At 29.1% G+C, this 20,990-nt stretch overlaps 1 protein-coding gene across 6 annotated transcripts in view; it reads right to left on the reverse strand.

Annotated features, from left to right (window-relative positions):
* Positions 1-20,990, reverse strand: part of LOC123008611 (optomotor-blind protein) — an 80,205-nt gene that overhangs the window by 48,962 nt on the left and 10,253 nt on the right. For 3 of the 6 annotated variants that reach the window (XM_044404501.1, XM_044404499.1, XM_044404496.1), the window contains exons 3-4: positions 3,007-3,120; positions 2,542-2,695 (exon numbers count right to left, since the gene is read on the reverse strand). In XM_044404501.1, the coding sequence (XP_044260436.1) occupies positions 2,542-2,695; positions 3,007-3,120 (268 nt within the window). Of the gene's footprint in view, positions 1-2,541; positions 2,696-3,006; positions 3,121-3,162; positions 3,277-20,990 lie in introns of all 6 variants that reach the window. The other 3 variants (XM_044404498.1, XM_044404497.1, XM_044404495.1) reach the window with 1 other exon arrangement.

Here is a 20,990-nt window from a genome sequence, read left to right on the forward strand (position 1 = left end):
AAAGATACCTACTAAAATCATATTATAAATTTTTGTAATTTTACTAGTGTTTTTATATGTTTACGACAATCAGAAACAAATACTACAGTTATTATATTTATACTAGAGTGCATTACATTAAAAAAAAAACTACAACAACAAACATTCCTATCTCTTCTTGCATTTTTTTAAGTGTTTGTGTAATATTTGTTCCAAATTGTTGTGATCATTGAATAAAAATTTTTTTTTTCTATATACAGAGTGTCCCAGCAAGTTTAAAAAGTCCATTAGTAACCTTTAAATAGTAAAATTAAAAAAAAAACTGTATAGAACAATGATAGATACTAATCTAGTGCATCACCTAAAATTATTTTTAACTATACAGCATGTACCAAAAAGTTACGATACAAACTTGTGTTTTTTTAAATAAAACACCCTATATTTCTTTGCATTTTAGAATGTAACCTTTTAAAACAATGTTTTTACGCTAAACTTTTATTAGTCGATTTTGCTTAGTTTTAGAATAAGACGAGAACATGCACTTTTTAAAAATTTATCACACAAAAACTAAGACTAGAAAATTATTTTTATTTCTGCAAAGAAAGTACAGAACCTAAAGCTGTAGCAATTTTTTAGTGTTTTGCATTTGTAAAGATTAATAAATTAAAAAGTTTGTTAAAAATTAAAAAACAAAAAAATTAAATCTAACAACTTATTTTTTATTTTTGCATCTAATAGATTGATAAATTGTCTATCTAAAAAATAAACTTTTAATGTCTACAATTAATAAATAAAAAGATATAAAAGATATTATCCGTTGATTTATCCAGAGATTGTAAAAGTCGTTATAAATACTGAAATTCGAATTATTTTATTATAAAAATAAAGAATAATAGATTCAGTTTAACACAAATGTGATTATTAAGTGATATTTCTTCCATCTCTTGTGCAACTGTGCACTTTTTGGCTACGGAAACAATATTTTTTTTAATGTTTAACGTTAAATATTTTTTTAGTTATTGATTATAAACACCTAAAAGTAAATAATTTTAGAATGACAATTTAATAATCTCTTAAATGCAAAAACAATTAATAGGGTGTTCCATTTAAATTTTTTAAGTTATTGAACTTTTAACAAACGCCTCATTTTTTTATCTTTGCAAATGCAACACACCAAAAAAATGTTACAACCTTATAACTTGTTTTTTTTCTTTGCGGTAGTAAAAAAATATTTCTAAATGTCTTAGTTTTTGTGTAATAAATTTTTAAAAAGTGCATTTTCGTCAAAAAAAAGTCTTATTTTTAAAACTAAGCAAAATCGACCAATAAAAGTTTAAAAACATTGTCATTAAAATTTACATCCAAAAACGCTAAGAAACATATAGTGTTTCATTTTAAAAAACACAAGTATTGTAACTTATTTTGAGACACGCTGTATAGTTGAAAATAATTTTAGGCGATGGACTAGATTAGTATCTATTAATGTCCTATATATATTTTTTTACCATTTAAACGTCACTAATGAACTTGGGACACCTCGTATGTAATTAATGTGTATTTTATTTTGCTATTTTGTCTAGATTGTCATAATAAGTAATATTTTGAATATTTTAAGAAAAGTATTCTATACTTTAAGTATCTTATATGAATATAAATATATTAATATACAGGGAGGTTCCATTTAACAGCGAAAATTCATCTTTACCAAAGATAAATTTAAAATTAAATAAAATTTATAACATTTGTCCCATCTTTTCTTAATATAATAAAGGAAGAGAGTTACAAGTTTCAAATTTTGCAACTACACTAAATGAGTGATCTATTATTTTGTTATAAAGGTATTAAAAAAAAAGAAACAAATTTCAAATTTTTTTCGTTAAAAATGGACTTTCCCTGAATATTTGATCCCTACAACTATAAAATTTTTATGTTTTTTTTATTTGAAAGAGTTGAAATGGAAATGGAGGCGATAGCCGAAGAAAATAACTATGAATAAAAAAATACTTGTATTTTTTACAACATTGCACATTTCACGGACGTTTTCTATAATGACATCTGGGTCCGAAAAAATACTTTTTACGGACTATTTTGGACGATTTAAAAAAATTAAAATATTACTAGACTTTCTATAAAATTAGGCAACTCATTTTGGCCTGTATTTTGAAAAAAATGTTCTCAATATTGAGTGGAATGAAGAGGCCATCATGTTGCGAAAGGCCGTCACCAATTAAATTTCGAGCCGAAATACCTCATCGGTCGGTGTCAATGCCATCGTAAATTCGTCCTAATTGTAAATTTGTGTGTTTCCGTCCTCGATCAATTAATTCGCTTCTTTATCGGGGTGGCTATCTCCGAAAGGCCTTTTTGGTCGACGATTCCAGTAGCGCCAGTCCGAATTAGCTTTGCATTTAATACCGTTCAAGATAGGTGGTCTCTGTACTAATTAAGTGCCACATAAAGCCCCAAACCCGACTTTACTGTCCGAATTCTCCACTAATTATCTCATTTCGAAGGCGCATTTGAATGACTTACAACAGAAAAAAACTCGTGTGTAATACTCACAAAGCCGTGCTTGTCGGAGATGTTGTTGGTGAGTTTGAGTTTGTGGAAAGAGACGACTTTTTGCATCCACTGTTCACCTGTCGATGGACTGTCAGGATGGATGTACATCCGTTTGGGCATTTCAGGATCGGCCTTCCCCGCCACCATCCATCGGCTGAAAGTTTACCATGAGAAAGACTTCATGCAAGAGGAAATAACAAAATCCGAGTTTTGTTATTTCAGTTTAAGACTTCTCGACAAGAATTACGCATGCTTCGTGCCTTTCAAACATCATACAATTCGGGCATCTGTTTTCGGGCTCGGAATTTGCAAAACAAACACCCGAATAACACTTCGTATCAAACAGAACGAAATTTGAGTAGTGAAAAAATTTTAAGGATCGGTCTGTCGCATACGAAATTTTTGCAAAGAAATTCTAAATCAAACACCAACTAGGAGAAGAATAAGATTTTTGCAGTTTCTAACCTGTTATGGAATTTATATCTACAATCGTCAGCAGCTACGATGTCCATTAGTAGGATATATTTGGATTTTTTGTCTAAGCCCGATACGCGTACTTTGAAGGCAGGAAACATACGCCTGAAACATTGAGGTATGTATTAGAGATTTTATGGAAATCACCTGTTATGGAATTTGTATCTGTAGTCGTCAGCGGCGACTATGTCCAACAGGAGTATGTATTTGGCTTTCAAGTCCAAACCGGACACTCTGAACTTCATCTGGGGAAACATTTGTCTGCAAATATACACGGGGATTCACGTCAAAACGCCCTTCAAACACTAGGCTAACGGTAACATACCCTATGGCCTAAGCTAAATTTACTACACAGCATCTGACACAAAACATATTTTTTGGCTTTTGCTTAATAAACAAAATTTTTAATAGCACTGTATATACAGGGTGATGAAAAAAAGGCGCCCACGATTGAAACAGGCGCGTCCTTTTTTATTGAAACATTGTGACCATCATTCCAAAAATAGTCTAAATAGATTCTTTTTAAAATCTAAACAGTTTGTCTAACAGCACAAAGCGGCAATATTGCACAAATTTCTTTTACTAAAAAACTATTTCACTCAGGTATTTTTCGACTTTTTTTGACTTTTTGACTTTAATCGTTCAAATTTCACAGAACAAACAACATTGAAAATTGAATTTTTTGTTGCTACCGTTTCAAATAATTGAATATTACTTGGACATTTTCTGTATCCTAGGATATTTGCAATGTTGCAACATTGATAAATTTTCTTTGGAGCCAAGAAATGGTATCCAAACATCTTCAATAAAGTTTATTTCAATAGACTTTTTACACATTTTTTTAAGAACACCGTCAACAGTAGCAAAATCTAGACTTTAACAATGAAATTATTTTAAAACACTTAATTATATAGATTTCTCTTTTCTAAAAAGGAAAGTCTATACTTTACTGATAAGAGCACAAATCCAATTTTGGTTTTCGAATTCGTCTTTAATAAAAGATCACTTATTACGTGTAGGTTAACACGGGCGCCTTTTTTTCATCATACTGTATTTTTCAATGTTTAATAAAATGTAGTAATAATCCATCTTTTTTTATTCTAGTTAATTAAGTTTTTTCTCAGTTTTTGTAAAATTTATTTTAACATAATGATATACCGAAAGAACTAGTGGTTCTTCAATTTTATTTAATTTTTTATAAAGCATTTCAATTATATTATCTGCTACAAATTGATTTCTAACATATTTACAATTAGTTAATAATTACAAAAAAACTAAGAAATCAAAAATTTCGAAAAAAATTTGCTGTTGAGGCAATTATCTATGTTGAGTTTAGTAATAGTAGATTACATATCGAGGTGGGAAATTTTTTATCACCAATGCGAAATTTAATAACAAGCTGAAGTACGATGACAAGGTTTTAAGGACCATCAAATTTTGAAAAACATGACATATGACAGTTAAGGTTGGGAAATGGTCACTTCCTTATCAGTTTTGGAGTTAGTAAGTGGCCATTTTCCAACCTGAACTGTCATATTACACATCTATCAACTGATAAAAAAGTAACCTTTTTCCAACCTAAACATAATATTTCATAACAGTCGTTGAATGAAATTTAAATGTCAAACTTTCTAACTTTTTACATGCAAGGTATTTTGATTTATTAGGTTATGATTGTAAATAAAAAAATATTTATTTGAAAAGCACAAAAATAGTAATTAAATGATAGTCACAAAAAAATGTGAACACGATTTTTATAAAGTTATACTATGAGTCGATTTTTAAACAGATTTTTTTTTATGTTTGTTTTTCTCTATTTTGAAAATAAAACTATGTGTTTTATTAAACAATTTTTTATAAAGTCCCTATATTGTCTTATTTTTTTTTACAGTTTTACTTCGTTAAAACATATCCAGAACACATTATTTTCGTTTTAGAACACATTTTATTATTTCTCATTTGTCTCAATTTTATTTTTTATAATTCATTCTCTATACAAAATGGCACATAAGCTTTTCAGTACGTTAAGAAAACGTTACAACAAAATATAGAAAAATAATAAAGAAATTCTTTAACCATTTTTAATTCCACCAAAATTTCAATAGTTATTACAAGGGAGGAAAGTGTATCTTTTCCTCCCACAGGTGGAAGTCACTGTAACCACCCAGGGAGAAAAGACACTTGTCTCTCAGTGTAATACATGTAATTTTTCCTACGATTTAGCAAAAAGAACTTCAAAATTAATAATTTCTATTGATATCCCAGTTTCGTCCTTAAATCTAGCAGTTTTATTATAAGTAATTTTATTGTAAGTAATTTTGAAAGATGAGAAGTAAATAGTCACTTTCTTTTTTGAAATTAGAGTGGAAAAACCTATTTTCTGTTAGGGTCGTAGGAAAATAATGTTGTCATTAATCAAAATATTTTTGACATCTGTCAGTTTTAAAGCAGTTTTTGGTTTATTTCACTCTAAAAAAAATATTCTAATAGTGAATTGCCAATTACTCCCCTAAAAAAAAGGCTAAGGCAAAACTAAACGCAGATCTCTCTCACTCTGAATGAGTTTTCAAAAAATATTTTTATGTAAATACTTGTCACTAAATGTAAAATGTTATTTGTTTTTTTTATGTGTTCTTTGTACATCTATGTATCTTTTGACGAATACCAAATACCTTGTAGTTTCACTAATATTAATAAAAAAATATAATTTTAATATTAGGTGAATTATTTTTTGAACACACCCGGTATAATTTTTCTCTTTTATTTACACACTTTCTAGACTGCTTCCCAATGTTAAAAGTAAAAAAAATATCAAAAAATTCCAAAACTAATTGCAAGAATTTTAAGAAGCTTTTTTGGTGGTGTCATGTATACAGTGTGGCTTACGTATTTTTAAATCAGTTTCAATATTAATTTTTTTTAGCAAACATCGGGTAATGAGTGCATTTGCCCGACTTTACCCTATATGTTGCAATCGTTTTCTGCGTTTTGTAGTAAATCAGATTTGAAAAAAACGCTTAATTGACAAACAGCTTTTATTAAAACATAAATAAACATCGATTTCGCGTAGGTTTGTAACATTTTATTCAAAGTTTTAATCACGCTTTGACTCATTTAATAAACATTAAATGTACAACTAGTCGTAGTTACATGCACGATATTTGCATGTCATTAGTTGGCTTTAAAAACAGTGAGAAATAATTCAAGAATTTTCTAATATCGAATCCCCAATCCATTCCAGACCTAATTTAATGCCCAAGCGACTCCCTCTTGCACAAGGCCCAAAATCGCATCCCTCGCCCCAAATAGAGATATCAAAATAATGGCGATTCTCCCATCCCCTTTGAAAAATTCAACAGCTGTCTATGATCTATTCTGTAAACATCCCTCGTGCGAATATACAGCGTGTCCGTGAAAAAAACACAATTTCAATTTCCGTGTCGGAGATAATGATCGGTGGTAGACTTGGGTGGAATTTAGGCGCCGGTTCGTTTATAATTGACTCAATGCGAGATTCGGCCGGACCAACAGACCAACGTCCCGCTGTGCACCGACTGACGGGCGCCACTGGCACTTACGCACTAAACAAATACGGGACTATAATGGCCTTACCTGAGTCTTACACCACGGTGATGATTTATTATCAGCCGAAAGCAGACGGGGGCTCCGACTAACAGGACAACAGCCGATTTTATTGCCCGCATCAGAGCCACACTCGACTTTTTTTCTATATTATTTTAATTATAATGGCACCGATGGGCCATTATTCATCGCAAGATTTATCAAGTGCCAATGCACTTTTCATAGTTTATGCCTTTTCGGATTTCATCAATAAAATAACATTTTTGGTTTATTCACTAGAGATTAAAAAAGTAACTTATTTTACAGTTTTTTGCTCATTTTTTTTAAACACGAGACGCAACACTTCATTTGCATTGGAAAAAATCGAGGGACCGTTAACCTGAAAAAAATTTGTACAACCAATTCCAAAAAAATTCCACCGAAATTCCACAAATTCAACCAAAATTTCAGTAAATCCAATTTTTTAGATTAATCTCTATAATTTCAAATTAATTCCTGTAATTCCAGATTAAATAGTTCTTAAGTGCTTAAGTACAGCTGCGTCATCAATGTACTCCTAATAGCTCTGATAATTCCAAAAAGAATTCTAGTAATTCCAAAAAAAAATCCAGTAATTCCAGAAAAATTCCAATAATTCACATAATAATTAATAATAAGTAATTTCAAACAATCCAAAGATAATTTCAATAATTCAAAATAATTCCAAGCAATTTCCGATTAAATTGCAAAAATTCCATAAGTGAACTGCCTCTCGAAAAAATATAGTATATCACACTAAGACTAAAACTATTTCATTTTGTTTTTTTTTGGAAAATTTCCAAATTTTTAAAAGGGTAATATTGCACTTTTTTGTACTCTTAGACTGTGTATACAAGATGAGTCAAATAAATTTTTTGATGGCCACCGCGAATGCCCGATCTTAATCCGCTTGATTTTCTTTGAAGCACATAAACACACTCATAATTTTTATTTTTAATTTTGGCTGTAACTTTTTGTTGACACGGCGGCCAACTTTAAAAATAAATGTCTTGGATAATTTTGTTTAATTTAAATAATACAATTATCGAAATTTAATTTTTTATTGTAAAAACATTAAATAATATATTGTTTTCTTTGTACTCTTTCTTATGTCGTATGTATAGCAGAATTTTTGGTTTATTCACTAGAGAATAAAAATGTGAAAGGAAGTTTTGACTAAATTTACAATTTTTTGCTCATTTCTATAAACACGAGACTAAACAATGCAATTATTACAACACTTAATGGATCTCAACTTTACGTTTTATATAAATATGCTTTAGAAAAAATATTGTATATCACACTAAGCCGAAAACTATTTTATTAATTTTTTTTTTTTAAATATCAAATTTTTAAAAAAATAATTGCACTCCTTTCTATACAAACTATATACTCGTATACTAGGTGAGTCAAATATTTTTTTTTTTATTTGCTAATGGCCACCGCGAATGCCCGAACTTAATCCGCTTGATTTTTTTTAAGCACATAAACACACTCATAATTTTTATTTTAGATTTTGGCTGTAACTTTTTTTTGCCACGGCTGCCAACTTAAAAAAATGTCTTGGATACTTTTGTCTAATTCAGTTAATACAAATATCGACAATTAATTTTTTATTGTAAAAACATTGAATAATAGATTGTTTTCTTTGAACCCTTCCTTATGTCGTATGTATAGCAAATTTTTTGTTTTATTCACTAGAGAATAAAAAAAATGACAAAAAGTTTTGACTAGATTTATAATTTTTTGCTCATTTTTATAATCACGAGACTAAACAATGCAACTATTACAACTTTTAATGAATCTCAACTTCACGTTTTATAAAAATATGCTTTAGAAAAAATATAGTATATCACACTAAAACGAAAATTATTGTACCTATTTAGTTTTTCTTTTTTGGTAAAAATTCCAAATTTTTTAAAGGGTATCTAATATTATCCTCTTTTCTTTACAATCTATGTACTCGTATACAAGGTGAGTCAAATATATTTTTTCATTTGCTAATGGCCACTGCGAATGCCCGATCTTAATCCGCTTGATTTTCTTTGAAGCACATAATTTTCATTTTTAATTTTGGCAACTTTAAAAATGAATGTCTTGGATAATTTTGTTAATTTAATTAATACAAATATCAAAATTTAATTTTTGTTGTGAAAACATTCAATAATAAATTGTCTTCTTTGTACCCTTTCTTTCCTATGTAAAATAAAATTTTTGTATTTTTCAAAAATGAATAAAAAAACGACAAATAGCTTCGACTAAATTCACAATTTTTTGCTTACTTTTATTAACACTAAACTTTGCAACTTTTGATATATTTCAACCTTCAAATTTCATAAAACATGCATAAAAAAAAATAAAGTATATCACTCATGAGGCAACAACTATTTTTTACATTAAACATGCACAGGGGAACCATAACGTAACAAAGTTTAATTTACAAAAAAAGTAAAATTTATGCCAGTGTTATATTTTGTTTTCTCGTCTGTTATATTCTGTCTTTGTTTGTCTAACACAATTTCGTATTAAGGCATCTTTGTTTAAGTGTATAACGAGTATAACTACAACTATATTCTAAAAATTTTCAAAGTGAAAATTTTCGGGCTAACATAATTACATACAGGGTTTTAGAACTTACGACCCAAGTAAGAAAAAATTTTATTGGCCAAAAATTTTGACATTTGAGATTTTTTATGTCTATTTAGTGTTAATCTTGTATATTAGGATACAGCTTCTTTGTTTTCTCTTCTAATAGTTTGTAGGAAAAAAAACATATTTTTCCAACAAAAATTTTTATAAAAAAAATTTCTTAACATTTTTTCTTTGTTCTTGGTATCTCATTTTACATGACATTTTCTCTGGAGCGTGTGTTTTGAAACACAAGGTGAGTCAAATATATTTTTTTTGCTAATGGATCTTAATCCGCCAAATTTGTAATTTTTACTTTTAAACTTTTAATGTCTTGGAGACAAATTTTTCATTGTAATAATGCATTGCGTAAAAGTAAATATAACTGATAAGCCTTCCTCATTTCCCCTCATTTATCACAAGTGCCAAAATCTCTTTGGCAAGTTGAAAGTCGTGCATGTCGATATGAATTTTTCAGTGGTGTTGGTTCGACGTGTCGGCGGCGGCATCGCCGCCACCAAAGCTCCTCACATCAGGTTAGCACCTTTGGGAAATTTAGTATAAATTGAAGAGGAGGCGGCGAGGTAATCATCTCTTCTCTGTATCTATCCATCACGGTCGAACGCGTCAACGATCGTCACAAGAATATGTTATTATCGATCCAAGTGGAAAAATTTCCATCTATAATGACAAGAATTTGCAAAATATACCTACAACTCGTGACATTTTCGAAACTAGGATTGTTAAGTCGTCGAGGGATTGTGTAATTTCAAGCTACCTGTCTAGACCTATAATTTGATTAAATTGGACCGTTTGAGGCGATGCTTTTTTCCCTTTCTGTGTCAATCGTAATTGCAGTTTAGAGTGCATGTGGTCTTGAAACAGTTTTTTTTTACTCAACAAGACCCACACCCATATTATGATTATCGATTAGTTCAACGCGCCGGTTCTACATTTATTTTTAAGTGAATGCTTGCTATTAAAGACACTAGAGGTATTTGGGTAAGGGAAGGCTTCGATCACCAAGACTATTATTCTATTAACGTTCTAAAAATATCAGTTAGAAACTTAAAAACACAAAAAATACAGGTTCAAGTCCCCATAATTACCATAACACATTTCAATAATAATAAGAAAAATGAATGTATCAAAAATTGGTTCAAAATTCATTAATAAACACTATACTAGAATTCAATAATTGTTACATCAAATTATCAGTCGTGTTTACCCAGAAAACATTGCAACTGCATTTTTTATGAATACAGAGTGTTTCAAAAAAGAAAAGAAAAATGTCAAAAAAATATTTTAAAAATTTTCTGTCAAAAAATTTTGAGTTTTGTCATTTGACATTTTTTATGTCTACTGATCATTTTGTATGTTTTTTTCATAATTATTCAGTAAAAGTACAAAAACATTACCACAAAACATATGTAGTTAATTTAGGATACAGATTCTGTGTTTCCTGCATCAATAAAACGTGGAAAATTATTCTTCCAACACACATTTTTATATTTTTTTTTACATTTTTTCACTAAAGCACGAGTTTTGAAACACCCTATATTTGTAAATTTATAAAGAAAATGCCAATTTTGCTACTTTACTTTTTTCGGTCTAGTAACCTACTTCGTGTATAAGAAAAAAACAGTGTTGGACCCTAATGTCAAATGTAGAAACAAAGCAAATCCAGTATTTAAAACAGACAAAAGTTTTTGAAACGTGGTATAGCTTACAAAAATATTCATTGCACCATATTATATACAATTTTGTTTGTCAAACGCAAAACAAAAAATTCAGTATTAAAAGCGAACAAAAAGTTTCGAAACGTTGTCTAGAATAATTTTATAATCCCAAATCAAAAATCTAATTTTTTTTATTTTACAGTTAATTTTTAATATTTTATAGAATAATTTTATAGTTTCATGTGTGTAATAAATAAACAGTGCTATATTCCATTGTAAAATGTAGAAACAAGGCAATCTCGGATTTGGAACAGACAAACAATTTTCAAACGTGGTATAGAATATTTTTTGGTCATAGAAAAATAAATTATATCAAGTTTTTTTTTAGCTTTTTTTAACTTTTATTTAAAGAAAACAATGTTTTTTGAAACGTGATATAGTTTATAAAAATATTAATTGAAACGTCGTAATTTTATAACTTTGTGTTAGAGTTTTTATATATTAGTTTGCAATTTTTTTTTGATTTTGATTATTATTTTTAACATTTATTTTAAGAAAACAATATTTTTTATGAAAGGTGGTATAGAATACTTTTATGTTTTTGGGTAAGAAAAGTTATAGGCCATAGATAAAAATTTTTGAAACGTAGTGTAGCTTACAAAAATATTCATTGCACTATGTTTTATACTAATTTTTTTGTCAAACGCAAATGCAAACGTAAAACTCAAACAAAAAATAATATTAAAAACAAACAAAAATTTTTAAAACGTGGTCAAGAAGAATTTTATAACTCCAATAAAAAAATTGTGTCAAGTTTTTGTTATTTTGGTCATTTTTAACTATAATTTAACACAGCCAATTTTTTATAAAACGTGGTACAGAATATTTTTGGTCCCACATTAGAAAAATAAATTATATCAAGTTTTTTTACATTTTTCTAACTTTTATTAAAAAAAAAAACAATGTGGGTGACACGTGGTATAGTTTATAAAAATATTAATTGAAACGCAGTAATTTTATAACTTTGTGTTAGATTTTTTTTTATTAGTTTGCAAATTTTTTTGTGATTTTGATTATTATTTTTAACATTTATTTTAAGAAGACAATATTTTTTATGAAACGTGGTATAGAATACTTTTACATCTTTGCGTTAGAGAAGTTATAGGCCATCAAAATATAGTTCGTGTGAAAGAAAAAAGTGCTGGACTTTGATATTAAATTTAAATACAAGAAAATTCAGGATTTGAGACAAACAAAAAATTTTGAAACTATTTTATACTAAATTTTTTGTCAAACGCAAATGCAAAACGTACAAACCAAACAAAAAAATCCAATATTAAAAACAGACAAAAAATTTTGAAACATGGTCTAGAATAATTTTATATCAAGTTTTTGTTATTTTAGTCATTTTTAACTATAATTTAACAGAGACAATTTTTTATGAAATGTTGTATAGAATAATTTTATAGTTTCATACGTGTGTAAGAGTGCTGGATTCCAATGTGAAGTATAGGAACGAGGAAATCTCAGATGAGGAACAGACAAACAATTTTAAAACGCGGTATAGAATATTTTTTAGTTTCACATTAGAAAAAATATTACATCAGGTTTTTTAAGCTCTTTCTAATTTTTATTTAAGGAAGACAATGTTTTTTGAAACGTAAACGTGGTATAGTTTATAAAAATATTACCTTTTTCTGTCAAACGCAATATAGGCTGTTCTATAAACCAATTATTTTTTAACAAGGAATTAAGAACAGACAAACATTTTTGAAACGTGGTAAACGTTTCAAGAATTTTTATCTATAGAATAATTTTATAACTTTAGAATTTTTTTTTTGTAGGTACTACTTTTTGAAAATAATAAAGAAAAACGTAACAATTTAATTTCATAGCTTTTAATTGATTTTTTTGGTTGCGAATTGGCAAATTTTGGAACATCCTGTGCATTTGCAGCAAAAATGAGAAATTGCGGTTATTGTTAATTACTCAAAACTTCCCGAAACCGCATATTCTCCGACTCAAAACATGAAATTACCAAATTATCATTGATCGAACCCATCTGTCCCGGAAACGTCCCATCGAATTAAACCCATTTTTTGGCTCAACCACTTGTCATTTTTCTCAGCCGCAAAGAATATGAAATTAACACCTGCCATTGCGGGCATCTCGTTCAAAAAAAAACCAACACCCATAAACCTTACGAAATTGCTATATCAGATCATTAACCGATCCAAACACCTTATTAGCATCAAGATCCATCCACAAATCGAAAAGCAGATGACTTGATTCTGAGAGAAAGGTAAGAAGACCCATCGAAAATTACCAAAAGCGGCCAAGGAGTAAGGCAATGGGAAGGCTAACTCGACCATGGGGCCGGCAGTGGGCCCACCTCGACTTACCCAAACCTGCCACTCATATAACAACGTTGTTAACTAACGAGTATATCATAATAACTACGAGGTGTGGTCGACCTGTAAAGTACCGGCGAGGAAAGGGGCGACCAGGGGCGATTAATCCACTGGTCGACTGTACCTACCTCACAGAAAATATGATAAATACTAAATTATACCTTATTGACTTTAGCTATAAGGTACAGTGGACCATTGGAGTTGTTAAGAGGCGATGGCCGTGTGGGAAAAAAAGAAGAGTTGCTTGGACCGCAACGAGTGTGTGTTTAAAACGGAGGAGGGAAAAAACAACATCGGAGAACCTATCATTATTCAGTTTTTATGTACCACCGAGTATATGTATGTGTGGAATTAGGTACGAAAATTCGAACGAACGAGGTTATGTGTGGTCTATTGACAGGTGGTCCCAACATCATTGTTAGAAATTTGAAGGAAGTCATAAATCTTCGAACTAATAACGGAGAGCTTAATTCCTGCTTTGAGTTGTTAATTGAGAGGTGATTAGACCAAAAATGAATTTTTAGAGGGAATTTATGCGATGGATCTCATTTGAATAATGATTTCATTAGGTGAGGTTCCGAATGATATTTCCGATGAGCCGAAAGGAAGGCTGTCATTTAGATTGGTCGTAATTTCAACAGGAAATCTACATTTTCACCAGGAAAAGCACAAATTGTTTCATAATCTGCTTTAAAAAATGCTTGATATTTTTGATTGCTATTTTAAAAAGAGAATAAAATATCTTGAAAGCCTCCATCTATGTGTTAGGTACTGAAGATGCAATCACCGCGATTACCAGATTTTAATCCACTTCATTTCTTGTTATGATATGCAATGACTCACAAATACTATTTCGTTTTGTGTTTCATTTCTTTTAGTTTTATAAAGAAAGAGTTTCCCCGAAACGAGTTTATTTATGCTATTTTTTCTATTTTGTGCGTTTTACATATTTTAGTCATTTCACTTTTACATGTTTAAATTTTAAATAGCTCTTATGTGCCATCTCTTAGACCCCTAGGAAAGCATTAAAAAAATCGTTAGAAAGTACTTTTAATTTACTATTTTATAGAAAAGAGTATTGTCGTGCAAGAAATAGTTATTGCAAAAATCGATAGTATTTGCAAAAATAGTCAAAATACATCTACTATAGACTTCTAAATTTTTAGAATTCTGTGGTTTTATCGACGCCAACTAATTGCCTGGAACATTTTGCATAGTTTACAACAATTAACATATTGGCCAAAGTTTACAAAATAGAAATTTTTTAAAGTATTTTATTAAAAAAGAAGGAAATTTTGAGAGAAATGAAAATTTCTAAATAAACATTAGCACAGTTTTCTTGGAAAAAGTATTTTTTGTTGCATATACATAGAGTTTAAGTATGACTTTTTTAATTTTTTAGAAATAAAAAGTTAATTTTTACACATATTTTTTGACATTTGACATTTTTTGTGTCTATTTAATGATATTTAATGATTATTTAGTAAAAGTACAAATATTTGCAAATAAAAGCCACAAATAACAATAAACAGAGTTACAATTTTGGATTCAGCTTCCTTGTTTCCTCTTTTCTAACTAAAAAACCTGTAAAATTATTTTTTCAACAGAAATAAATAGAGTCAAAGTGCAAAATTTAAACTCTCATTACTTCTAAATTTTTATAGATAGCATTTTTTCATGTTCTTAGTATTTTTCTCGAGGCGCAAGTTCTGGCGCACCCTGTATACAAAAACTCGTATTTCTGTCATTATTGTTTCGGAAAATTGACTCCAAAAATAAATTTCAACTAAAACTTTCAAATGGACACTGACATTTTTTGAATTGACATAAATTTGATGTCCAAAATTCCGTGTTCCCAATTGTACACATTTCCGTCATTTCATTGTTACATTTATTTGAGCTATTAGAATTGAATTTCAATTAGATATTTTTATCAGAACTTAATGTCGCTGCGCCACCACGCTCTTGGTGTGTCTCTCTGCTGTTATATATTCATACAACAAATTTTCAAACTTTATTTTTCGTGTCTACTATATTTTATGCACTTTTTTGAGTCTCTCGACCCCTAGGAAAGCATTTTCAAAATTTTGATCAAAACGTATATCAGCTATTAATTCCAAAATTATTATCGATAACACCTTTGTGTTTGAAATTGTTAGAAAGTTCTTTTAATTTTCTATTTTATAAAAAAAAATTGGTATTGAGAAAATCGATAGTAATTGCAAAAATAGTCAAAATTCACCTACATATTCTAAATTTTTAAAAATTTTGGGGTTTTATCACCGAAAACTGATAACCTGGAACATTTTACATGTGCATATTTTAAAACAATTAACATTTTTTGGTGTTTTTTTTTATTAAAAAAGGAACTTTTGAGGGAAATGGAAATTTTTAAGTAAACATTAGCACAATTTTGTTGGAAAAGTATTTTTTAAAGAACAATTTTTTTAATTACTACAGAAAGAAAATTTTTGGTTGGTAATCAGAAATTTATTTAATTTAAATATTTGCAATTAAATTTTTGTTATCGGTCCATAATAAACCTGCCAAAAAGCGTCACCTTCGTCCCTTACACGTGTATCCGGTTATAATTTTTATTTTTCGTTTAAGTATTTTCTACAATTCTTATCACGTCATAAAAGGTGTTGAAACTCGTCTATATACTGTGATTTGTCAAGGTAAACTAATGTTTTTTCGTGTATGGGTCGAATAATTCACGGAATAAATTATCTATTTTAATTGTAATTACCTTCTTATGATAATTATACAGGGCTAAGGACACGTCATAAGATGCGGAGTGAAGGGTTGAAATAGATATCCAAATAGGAGGTAATTATACATCGAGTTCCCCTTTTGTTGGTAATTTCTGCTAATAATTATACACCAATTAGTTTAAAACCGAGTTAATAATTTATTAAAACAGTTTGTAATAATTACTGAGGGTTTTTATTGAAATGAGAAAAAATTCATGAGTAGCTTCGATCCCATCGAAATTCCGGTCGTTGTTTTTTGTCGAGTGTTTACCCAGCAATTTTGTGGTTGGATTTAAAATCACAGTAACCATGAAGGTTTAATCATAGTGTATGGAGGTGAGAAAATGATGCTGGGCAATTATGGTACACTCCCAACACGCCGTGGTACACTCCCAATTTTATTGCCAAGAAAAATATTTAATTCCGGAGTTATGCGCCAAATTGGACGAGATGAAACGGCGGCGACATTCGTCTGATTGAGAAATATTACACTCCCGGATTTTTCCGGAGGGTGTCTTCCCGTTCGGTTATCTCAGCAATTTTTTCATTTGTGATGATGGAAAATTATCAAAGCAATGTCGTAAAAGCTATCAGTTTTTTATCGGACACATGTCTGGGGTCGGGGGTCGCGGGTCAACAGATTGGTTACAGGAGGCGGTGTCATAAATATCACACGCCGCCACCGAGATTCGATAACTTGACGCACTGATAATTGGCCGGGTCGTAAACCACACATTTTTTTCTAAATTGAGATTTGTGACGGTTTTCGGAATGATGTCGGCGGAGTTATCGAGAATGTCGACTTAACATGGCGACAACTTGTAGCAATTAAATCCGATGCTTGCAGTTTTATTGTGGACGAGATTTTGTGCTTTTTGCCGCAGGAAGGCAATTTTCCTGCAAGCTGCAAAGGTTTTATGACACATTTTTAGACCAGCATTAAAAAAAGATAAAACCTAATAAGCTTTTTGAGTAAACTTAGCTCAAACCTCTTTTTTGAATTTCATTTTAAAAACCTTCTTATCAAAAAATCCTGTTTCTATTTACTGTATGGTATTATACAGGGTGAAATAAAGCATAGAACCAACGGTTTTTTTCATCAGTTGCCTACAGAAAATAATAATTAGTGTAAATTAAAGTAGTAAAAAATATGATCGTATTTTGTTTTGTTTGTTTTGTAAAAATTCCAGTTTATGTAAAAAAATTGTTTTGAAAAATCAAATATAAAACAGATAGTTGTAATTCTTAGATCATGAGAAAGATAGTTTTATAGTGGGTTGCCATTTAATTTTTTTTTTGTAGTACTCAAATCGTGTTTTTGAACAAAAACAAAAAAAAATTAAAAAATTTTATTCTTTTAGTTTTTTTTTTCAAAATAAATAAATAAGAACAAAACAAAAATATTTACATTTGACAAAGTAAAGTTTTAATTTAAAAGCTATACCTAACATGTTTAAGGCACAAGTATTGTGTTCTATATTATTTTTTTATCAATTTTCACTTTTGCTTCCTAATGCAAAATCATATCACCATATCAGTGTTATTAAACAACTAAGTTTTAATAAGAGTTTCTTAAAACTAAAATTTTTTGATTTATATTACCATTCCATAATGTTAATCAAATATCTGAATGTCTTATTTCAATATAAAAAGGTTAAAAACTACTTTTATTAAAAAATTTATACTTACTAATAAAATGTCTTAAAAATTATAATCTTGCGCTTTATTAAAATTGTGGTACGATTTATATTACAGTAATACCAATCCCTATTTAAACAAAGTTTACCTTTCTTGCATTTTATATTCCAGTTAGATTTCTTATTTTTTTCTTTTATTGTTATTATTTTTAGCTAGTTAGAAATAGGGTGTAAATAGAGAGCAAATTATTATTATTTTAAAGCAGGCACTATTCGAGAATTTCTTTTGCAACTCCTTTGTAGGCTTTTGGTTCCTTATTTTAATTCTTTTTCTAAATAGTTGACAAACTCTTTTTAAATCCAACCTAAATTCGAATTTTATTAGAAACTCAGCTACTACCTAACTAAACTAAAAAAATCTTATCAGCACTTTTATTAATTATTAACAAATATCTTTAAATAGTATTTAGAACTAAAAAATGTATTTACTTTAGTAGCTGTATTAGGTATACATATTTATAGTAGAATTTAGGTAATCACAGACGTACCTACATAAAAACTAAAAAAATTCAATGTATTGTTTAAATGTCAAGATTGATTCAGAATTAATCATATCATACAAAATGAGCAAATAAAACAATATAACTTTTAAAAAAGTATTTATTTGTTTCGAAATTTACATCAAAGTTGGTGATTTTTGTTTCGCTTTATTGAAATTGTGGTACGATTTACAATAGTCAACAATCACGTCAATCACGACGAAGTTGATCAAAAGCCTAGTTTCTAGTGAGATTTCTAGTTCATTTTGTTAAAATAGTAATTAAATAACAAACGTAGGTATATCAATTATTTTAAACTTATAAAATAAAGTTATAAGTAATTTTGGTTTTAAATAGCAGTACATCTAATCAAAATAGTGAAATTATAATATGTTGGTAAGACTTTTATTAAAATTAATTCATTTTAAATACGATTCTAAGAGCTAAAAAGCTTTTTTTATTTTTCATCAGAAAGAAGACTTATTTCGATACCAAAACATGCTTTAATGAGCTATTTCAACACCGATTTAGGTGCTGAAATAGACTAGTACAATTTTTCAGCGGCGTTTTCAGCGTTTTTTTTTCAGGTGGTGTGCATGAAATATTTTTATTTATTGTTAATTCAACAAAATTTTGGATACTTGACACTTGACACTTCGAAAATCGAACTTTGAAACCTTGTGACATTTATTACCAGCCACCAGCTTATTAACATTTTTGGAAAATTGACTTTTAAGTTAAAAAAGTACGTCAGTTGCGGAATAAAGGTTTCAATATTTTTCTGTCATATCAAAAAGTTTACTAAACTAACTTTTATACTGTCATCATGACTGATATTTGACAATTAAACTTTTCTGTCGGTTTTTTTGGATTTATTTTTTTTAATTCCACAATAGATTAAAATATTTAGACTTGTGACATTTTTAAGTTATATAGGGTGTTTCAAAAATTCAAAGGTGCGCTTTAATATGTTTGGATTTTAGTTTAAAATTTACAGTAAATTTATTTCTTTGTCTGTTATCTAAATATATAGTATATTTAAAATAACTATAATAGAAAGTTTTGGCCACAAGTTGAAATATACTGAGTGTTTGTATTGTTTTTGAAAGTAAATAGATAAGTCAAAATGACAGGAGTAAAAATGAGGTTATTAAAGTAAAGATTGTTTTTAAAGTTTACATTATAAAAATGACAATAGTGCCCGAAATTGTAATTCCGCAACTGTACAATTGCGAACACAGAATTTTGGACATCAAATTTATATTAGTTCTTTAACTGTCAGAATAAAAATTTCAAAAACCAAAAGTGTGTTTAGTTGCATAAAGCCTGTTTTACATTTTTATGTCAGTCGAATGACAAAATTTGGTGTCCGCAATTGTATAAAAAATAAAAATAATTGAGAGATAAAGAAAAGTCGACAACATTAAATGCATCATAAAAATAAAAAAACTAAAACAAACTAAACATTTGATATTAGAACTGGTCCAAAATTTTCCATATTCTGTTCAGATTTGAACTAGAGATGTAGTTAGAAACCCTCACTTTATTGCCAATTGTTCATTTTGAGGCCTGAGAAACTGGTAAACTAACTAATTCCTGTAATTAGCTAAGTTACAATGATTAACAAAAGTAAACAAGACTTTTATCTGGAAGAGGCAGTGTTTGTGAACGCACTTCACAAGTTTTTTAATGTAAGTCAATTTGAAGAAAATACGTTGAGCGTAATAACCGTGACTGAAGGAGATTCAAAGATAACCTTTTAAAGTAAACAATAAAATAGAAAAGGGAAATTAATTCGTGAAAAATGCGTTTCCACAAATTGGACGAGTTTAAACAAGCTCCTCTCTCATCCATAAAAATCAAATTAATTCGGTTGACCCTCCAATTTTCTCCTAATATTCCACACAAAGCCTATGTCGGATTTATTTAAAAGACCATTAATAATATTTTTAAGTGTTTCTCGGATGTCGAGATGTTTACCTGTGCCGTAAAAACGCCAGGTAATTTATCGTTTTTCATTGTTTACCGACTTAAGGGTTGTGTTTGAATTTTAGCATTTGAGTGACCCCTTTTTCCGATTGAGACGCTCAAAAAAGTAAACGTCGCACAATCAAGTAGGCGTTTAAAATGCTCGACGGTAATAAATCAAGACAAACATTTACTGTGAATATGCCACCAACATGGTATTTACAAAAACATATATTATTAGAGATTGGTTATAGCAGGTATAATATCACAATACAATCAGTAGGATAATGGGAGGCCATGACAGGACGAGCCTCGAGGCGAGCGAGCCTTAATTCTAGGGTACGCATCTAGCAGGCGCCTAAACAAGACGTAACGACGGGTCCAAAGCACACTAGGATGCACGCAATGTCTGTAAAAGAGGTCGCTTTACCGGAGGTTTTAGGTTTCGCGAGGTGTAGGGAGGCAGGCAGACGATTAAATCGCTTCATTATTCGACGAGAAATTAAATGCTAATTCAAGGGGGAAACACATACAGAGTGGCCCAAAAACTCTAATGTACACAAAAAAAAATACTTTCAAAGAGTTTTTTTTAGTGCTCTAGAGAAAAATTTTAAGTAAGATAATGAACTTAAAAAAATGTTAAAAAAATCCTATCTGTCAAAAAATTTTGACATTTATTTTTTGACATTTGACATTTTTTTATGTCTATTTAATAATACTGATGATTTTGTATATGTTTTTATATAATTATATTTTATAA

Source organism: Tribolium madens, unplaced genomic scaffold (assembly GCF_015345945.1).
Source record: "Tribolium madens isolate multiple individuals breed KSU strain unplaced genomic scaffold, Tmad_KSU_1.1 Scaffold_71;HRSCAF=194;Tcas5.2_LG6, whole genome shotgun sequence".
Taxonomy (NCBI): Eukaryota; Metazoa; Arthropoda; class Insecta; order Coleoptera; family Tenebrionidae; genus Tribolium; species Tribolium madens.